This window comes from Pleuronectes platessa, chromosome 2 (assembly GCF_947347685.1).
Source record: "Pleuronectes platessa chromosome 2, fPlePla1.1, whole genome shotgun sequence".
In the NCBI taxonomy this organism is placed as follows: Eukaryota; Metazoa; Chordata; class Actinopteri; order Pleuronectiformes; family Pleuronectidae; genus Pleuronectes; species Pleuronectes platessa.
In genome coordinates, this window is record NC_070627.1 from 17,130,752 (window position 1) to 17,138,844 (window position 8,093).

An 8,093-nucleotide genomic window follows, 5' to 3' on the forward strand; every position below is an offset into this window, starting at 1 on the left:
AGAAGGGATACATAAGCACGTAAGGGACCCGGAAGGGCTCTTGCGCTTACGGGCCCGTGAAAACGCAGAAGCATGTTTCAGGCTTTACTGCTACGCTGATGGAGGGGTGGGTGAAATGTTTGAGTCCACAAAACACTTGGGGGGGGTTTCAGGGGTGAACAGCGTTACAGGCAATCCAACACGATTGAAGTAATAGGGCGAACACTTCTTCAAACACGAACATATACTGCTCCTGGGAGGTCATCCAAGTGTAGGTAAACCCCGACATTAAAATTCAACTCGAAACAAGTTGAATTTGTTTCGAATTTGGTTACATTAAAAAATTATATCTATACTTGGCCTACTTATAGATTTTACATACAATTCAAAAAACTGCATTTTTATAAAAGTAAAATACCCATCAGTACAATTTTTTTTTTATTAACTACAATAAAGCTGCTTACCTGTTAGTGCATCTGTAATTTAATGATATCTTATGGAATGTACAGCATAACTCTGCTGCATTACGAGTATTTTTACATTCAATACAGTTCAATGCGTTTTGCTAATCGTGCTTCTGTACTTATAAGTGAGTCACGATCTCACTTGGGCTAAAATCATTTTTTTTTCCGGGAATAATGTGAAGCTCAGATTCCTAAAGGAGGATGAACTGTGCAGAGAGCTGCACAGAGCAGAACAAGGGACAACACCTGCAGAATACAGGTGAACTCTGACATCACTAACCAGTGAGCAGTAAAACTCAACGTTTTCATTATTGACCTTCATATCTACATAAGGAGTGAGGGATATTCCTTAAAAAAAAAAAACATTTACTTCTTACTTGTGCCGATTCACCACTTAAAATAATTGTTGGAGTTTCATGATGTAAAGGTGGTCTTGGCACGAACTATACATCACCCACACACCTTGCAGGAACCCACTCATCTCATGTAGGTGGGTGGGTTGTGTAAATGATTCACTGAAACCGTTTGGCTGCATGGGACAACATTTCTCGGACAGAATTCACGCACACCAGTAAGTACACAATGTGGTGCAGAGTCAAGTACATGTAAGTGAACTGACGGAAGTATCTGATTAGAGAAACAACATCTGTGTGTCTCAGTTTCAGTCACTGTTTTAGGTGTATTCTTGTCCTCACAGTTCACAGCTGACTGTTGTGCAAACAGATGGAACAAGAAAATGATGTGATAATGCTTTAGTTTTATTTAATATGTATATATATATATATATATATATATATACCTGTATGTCCTATTTCCTCGTATATTTGTAGCTGAAAAGAAAGTATCTGTTTTCATAAAACAGAAATATTCACATTTAAATAAATGACAATATAAGTATTAATTAAAATAAAACTGCGTTCTGTGCTCATATTCCTTAGCATTGTTCTTCTCCTTAACAAGTGGAGGTTGGCACCATTGCAGGCTCACTACCTGTTGCCTTGGAGGTTTGTATCAATCTAACAAAAGTTTGTGGTTTTCTGCAAAAGCACACATCCTGTTGTGTGCCAACAGTCCCTAGAAAAAACCTGTCTCCTCCCCTGAAAAGCATCACAATATGAGAACACACAGTAGATGATATTTAGACTTCAAGGAATGTTCTCTATAGACACAGTGCAGAAAAAGGCAGATACGGGAAGAACCAAAGAGAACGGTCCTTGCTTAAAACCTATTTGTTCGATGGAATTCTTTTGCAATAACACACAACCGAATGGTAAGTTTTGAATGAAGACTCAACGCTGTGAAATTATTTTTGTTTTTTAGGTTAGAGTGGATATGAGAAGTAAAGGGTAAGTATCACATTTGCATTTTACATGTCAATGACAAGGAATCAGTATTATGCTATTATTTGGCAGAGGGAATACTTTAGCAATTTTACATAAAACACAATACATCAAAACCTGCAATTGCAACATTCAGTAACGTGTTCTTGAGACATAATTTACATTTGAGGTCAGTAGAAGATCAATACCAGGAGATGATCCAACATTGAAGTATAAGATTGTGTGAGGGAATCTATTGAATTTTATTTTCATCTAGTATTGAATCACTACCTAAATTATCTGAGGCTCTTACACAGTATTAATCAAGACTTTACGATTTTAAAGAGAGCGACAGTTTGCACCAAGATCGAGCACCAAGCAACAAATTCACATGAGAAAGGTATGGTGAAAGCCAAACCTAAATGGGGATTCATTAATCTGTTTATGTTTAGATACCAATCATTTATCCATTTACTTTCCCATTTTTGCCAGCTCTTCATCTGCCGAAAGAACACATTGGACCTCTGACAAATTACAAACTAAAAGCACACAGAGTGGCGTGTGTCTCCAGTTAAACCAACATTGTCATCCATTATACAACCATCTTGAAAGCACCACAAATACACATTTTTGAATTCACCGTTAGTAAGACAGCTGTGTCATGCACAAAGCATGAGGCCACAAACCGCATTATGAAAATGTTGAGTTAGCTAAAGCAGTGTATTCTTGGCTGGACCGCATAAATTGTAGACAATGGCTGACAATTCTCTGGATTCATTAAACATCCCCTTTCTCAGTCATGTTATTTTTAACCTCCTCATTTGTCACATAAATTTTTTTTTATATTGGTTATAGTTATTGGTTGTAAAAGATGATGAACCAAGCTAAAAGAAACCAAACTGTGGGATTTATTTGTCAGAAAAAAACCATGAGTGCAAAGTGAACATATGAAATAAGGCAGAAATTAAGTTTGTGTGTATGACCTCTTTTGTTAATTCCATATTTGTTGGGGTTCAGTTAAATATAACTCAGTTTGTCTGTATATGCCGGGGTGACGACTTCATAATTACCCAACACCATGACTCTTAATGTGACGTCATGGAAACAATGTGATATAATGATTTACTTAATAAAATCCCGCAGGGAGTGTGTGTTCACATCATAATGAAGTTACCAAATGATAATAAATAATACATCAATACAGATATCAATACAATGTGTTGTGTTTGCATTGTAGATTTGTTTACCTGTGTTTTTATCTGAAAAGACAATCCCAGATAGGGTTGACAGAGCGTCAACTATTCTATATATTTACATACTACTTAAACCACAATAATATAACCAGACTGGACCTTTTCAAGGGTCAAATATTAAAACAGAAGCGTCCGTACAACTTTAAACTCTAACTTTAAAACTAAATTAAAGAATTTTAAGATACCAAAGAAACCATGTCAAGCTGATAGTTAAGACATCTTTCAATTGATTCTGTGGTAAATACATGGTGTATTGACTGAATATTTGATTCTACTCAGGCGTGCTTTAGATTCAGTGAAACATCAATCTACCACAGTTTGCTCGACTGAAACAAGGTTTTGCAAGTGTGTTGCAGGGTAGCAAATGCATCCAGCATGCTCTGCTGAGAATGTATTCTTGCACCAAAAAGCTTGTGAGCTCTGCAATCCTACAGTTCAAATATTCATGCAGTTGGGCGCCTGAGGAAAACCACATCTTCTGCAGTTGATGCTTGAGCAGGTCCACTCAAGAAAGTGTAAATGTTTTGCTTAAGGGAACTGCTGCTAGGCTTTTTCTCATGATTTACTCTGGTGCCTTGTTTTCCCAGCAGAGATGGAAACCGTTTGGATGTTTACACTGCAACTGTTATGTGTAATAGTTCTTCTTAACAAATCTTATTCAAGGATTACAAAAAAAAAGATAATTTAATAATAGAAATGTTAACTGCTAGTGTACAGAACCGGGAAATTATTTACACGTTGCTCAAGGGCATTTCTATCTGATCCTTTGAATTATTCAAACAACCACCCAATTGATTGAATCCTGGCCTCCTTTTCACAACTGGATGGAGGATCTTTGGTCTCCAGTTAACTTATTCCAGCCCTGGGCCATATGCAGCTTCACATTTACAAAAGCTCTCACTGATTAGACTGAGTTTGTCACATTGACTGCACTGACAGCTGATAACTGGTTGTGTTACATACAAACTCAAAAATGTGATTTTCTTAATATAGAAGCCACATCTGAAGGGGATATTTAAAAATGTCAAATGTTCCATAATAAATAAAGTTCTTTCTCCATTTTCTCAAGGCTCCGGTGACATTCTTTCACAGTGTCAAAGACAATGGCTGTTTGTAGGTATCGGTGCACTGCTGGCAGTCTCACTATCTGTGAATATTTTCTGCTGTGTATCCCAATGTTGCAGAGGTAATTATATTATTAGCTTTTTTTAAATCCTGTTAAAACAAATGAAGTGTCTGTATTTGACTGTGAATGTATTGTTCCAGGAAAAGGGACAGGTGGAAGAAAAAGGTATGTAAAGTAAATCATGAAATTATCTAAATGTTAAGAACCGGAGGTTAAAAAATCACCATCTCTCCTCTCTGTATATCAATCTTAAGTCGGAGTGATAGGCAGATGGAAGAAAATCCTATTTATGGAAACATACAAACAGGTAAGTACATTGTGTGTGAGCATGTGTACGTCTTAATACATTTGTGAGTCTTTGCCTTTTACGCATTTGCATCTGCTAATGATGTTTTCCATAGATGGGCCTTCATTCAGAGAAGATGATCTTCCACACTCGTCTGTGAGGGACCGACAGAGAGTGAGTTCTAACTCACAGGTTCAGGCCTGAAACCCTTTTACAAAAATTAAACCATCACTACTTGTTCTCATCATGTTCCGAAACTGCTATTCACATCAGTTACCCTTGGAGCAACACTTTTCCATTGTCATATGTGATAAAGAGAAGCAGCAGGGGAAAAAATGGAAGCAGCAACAAGAAAAAAGTTGGTGTCTTGTGTCTTGTGCCTGTACTGACATGGCTGAATTACCACCAATTTGTGCAGGGTGATGCAAAAAGTTTTAACCTTAAAATGTGTTGCCATTTATGGGCACCAGAAGTTTTATGATACACATTTGGTACTTTCAAGTCAGAGAAACAGTGGGAATATCAAGTAAGTTTTTAAAATATGCATCTATCACAAGAAAAGGGAACATGGCTGAATTACCACCAATTTGTGCAGGGCGATGCAAATAGTTTTAATCTTAAAATTTGTTGCCATTTTTGGGCACCAGAAGTTTTATGATTACCATTTGATACTTTCAAGTCAGAGAAACAGGGGGAATATCAAGTCAGTTTTTAAAATATGCATCTATCACAAGAAAAGGGAATTAAACCAAGGCACCCTTGCTGGGAAAATATGCCTTGGTTTATTTCCCTTTTTGCATCAAAATGTTCCATCCCTGCATATATGTCATAATATTAATAGCATTTCTCAGGTACTTGGTTAGTTCCCAAGTTAGTCCAAAGACAGACCAGCGGCAGAACTTTTACAGGACACACACACACACACACACACACACACACACACACACACACACACACACACACACACACACACACACACTGATATAGTTTTGTTTTTTGTCTCTCCCTCAAGACCAAACCTCAGGACTTCTATGCCAATCTGAGTCTGAAACCTCCGCGGCCACAGTCTGGTCGCAGCTCTCCACAGACACAGATGTACTCAGATGTAGCTCAGTTGGAGTCTGAGGTGGCCCTGGAGCCAGAGAAAGAAGATGAAGGCAACACAGACGTCGTCTCCACCATGTCTGATTTATACGCTTCTGTCCAAACTCAGCGCACCAAAATGGTCGTCACTGCAGACACCGGAGAGGACTATGCCAACCATCTCTGAAAAAAAAGTTACATATGCTTACATGCAACAAATGGTCTTTTTGTAAGGTGACCTGCAGCCACTAGAGAGCACTGTTATTCATCATATCAAAAATGACTTGTGAGTTGATGGTGCACATGCACACATATCTCTCATGCAACCCACTGGTATTGGTTTTACTAGAGAACAATCTGTCAATACAGTTATTTTTAAGCTTATTTTTGAGTTTTATTTAAATCAAAAGAAATACAGCCTGTGTTTGGTAATGTATTCTTTAGTGAAATGATACTCATGGATTATTGAACTTAAACTCTGCCTATACATCAATCCGCATTCAAAATTCAGATATCAATAAGTAAAATATATTTTTGAGTTTTGTACTTTTTCTTTTACTTCCTCTGTCGATGAAGTCAGGGATGTTTGTCTGCTTTGCCTCATCCTTATCTCTTCTAAGGTTCAATTAAGGTCGTGCACATCTGATATGTTAATGTTTAAACCTGCCAAGTCACAGAATCCTTGATGCATTTCCACCTGATAACATTACTGATATAAAATAAATGATAATAACAATGATTTAAAATAAAATCTAAACTTTGTTTGACTCTATCATATTAGTTTTGTTCAGTAATTCAGTTGTCAGGCTCTGTAACATTAAATTTACTGCAACACACATTTATTAAAAACTGCTTACTTCTTGCTTATGTTTTTTACCCTTTCACTGCGCCTCACTCATTACCTCAACCGATACCAACAAATATATTATTATTAGAGCTGTGAAAAATAACGCGTTAACGCGTTATGATTAAATTACAGGATTAATTCTTTTTTTTTTTTTAAACGCATTTAACGCATGCGCAGAAGGACCTTCCAATTCCGCCGCCTCTGCACTAGTCGCCGCTCTAATGCAGTCACGCCGGGTTCACACCGGACGCGGAAGCGACGCCGAAGCGAGGCGTGAGCGCTAATCCCTAGCGCGCCGGCGCTTGGCGGTTCACACCGGGCGCGGTAGCGACGCCGAAGCGCCGCTGTTATCAGCCTGCGGTAAAAACGGCATTTAATAATTTTTTTCAAGCATATACTTACTTGTTGCTCCAAAATTAACTGCATCAGCGTCCCAACATGTGTCATTTTTAGTGTTGTCTTTATACAACATGTTCCGAGGATCATACACCTCTGTACTTCTCCACTTCAATTATTATTTTAATCCATGTTGACGAACTTCTCCGCTGTTTGCCCCGTTAAATGTCGGGTGTCGAGGGTAAATTACGTATTCTCCATTCAAGCCTATGTGGAGAATACGTAGAAAATATGTCATCTATATCGTTTAAAATAATTTTTCAGTGTGTTTCCTGTCGCGATACGCTCGCGTCAAGCGGAAAAAATAGACTCGACGCCGAAACGATCGCTTCACGGCGCTAGGCAGCCGCGGCACAACGCTACGCTTCAGCCTCCGGTGTGTTCAGCGCTGCGGTTTAACATGGGAGTGGATGGGAGCCAGAGGATTGGCGCTGCGCCTACGCCTCGCTTCGGCGTCGCTTCCGCGTCCGGTGTGAACCCGGCGTCACTCGCCGGACACATTGTGCAAAAGAAGCGGTCAGCTTTACTGTCAGAGAATTTGAACAAGTTAGTTTGCCTCACCAACTGGCTAAAGACCGAGTAGCTAAGAGGGCCTTTAGAGGCATTAGATTGTATCATGGTGTGGTTAATGGTTGTGTGACAAAAAATATAAAAAATGTCAACCATCCTATGGCTAAGAAGCTCAAATAATTTCTGTTTAATTTAAAAAAAAAAGTTTTATTCAACCACACAATGGTTAAGGAACCCGAATTCTGTTTAGGATGAAGATTATATTAATGTTCCATATGGAAAAGCAATGATAACTGCTGAAGAACTGCTGAGTTGCAGCACAAAAGAAAAGTTAAATGTCATAAATCTTGTTTTCACAAAAATATTCCGAAAAAATCGGTAATGTGATTAATCATGATTAATCCATAGAAACCTGTGATTAACTTGATTAAAAATTTTAATCATTTCACAGCCCTAATTATTATACATACATTTAAATTCTTGGAAAAAGGTAAGTTTGTTCATTACTTTGTAAATTCCATCACCAAACTATATCTACCATGGTAGTGATAACAGTTCAGGCAATAAAATCAATGTGGACGATAATAACCTTTTGTAATAATTAATAGTTAAAGGACAGTTGTCACACTCTCCTTCAACAGAACAGTCGTAGGGGAGAGCGGGGTAATGTGGGACATCGGGTAATGTGAGACACCCCCTGTATCTAGGCAACGGTACACATTTGTGGTCATGTGACCATTATGTTTTCAAGCCCCTCCCATTCCCCCCTTGCCATGAAGGAGAAGTTGGTGCTGGTGCTGTGGAAAGTATGTTTTTTCACAAAAATTTGT

At 38.2% G+C, this 8,093-nt stretch overlaps 1 protein-coding gene across 1 annotated transcript; it reads left to right on the plus strand.

The window, feature by feature from the left end:
• The first annotated feature begins 1,552 nt into the window (after nucleotides 1–1,552).
• Nucleotides 1,553–6,377, plus strand: LOC128459966 (uncharacterized). The gene is made up of 6 exons (XM_053444947.1): nucleotides 1,553–1,713; nucleotides 4,085–4,201; nucleotides 4,282–4,306; nucleotides 4,396–4,448; nucleotides 4,543–4,601; nucleotides 5,440–6,377. The coding sequence occupies exons 1-6, from the start codon at nucleotides 1,575–1,577 to the stop codon at nucleotides 5,695–5,697; spliced, it is 651 nt and encodes a 216-aa protein (XP_053300922.1). The 5' UTR covers nucleotides 1,553–1,574; the 3' UTR covers nucleotides 5,698–6,377.
• The last annotated feature ends 1,716 nt before the right edge of the window (nucleotides 6,378–8,093 follow it).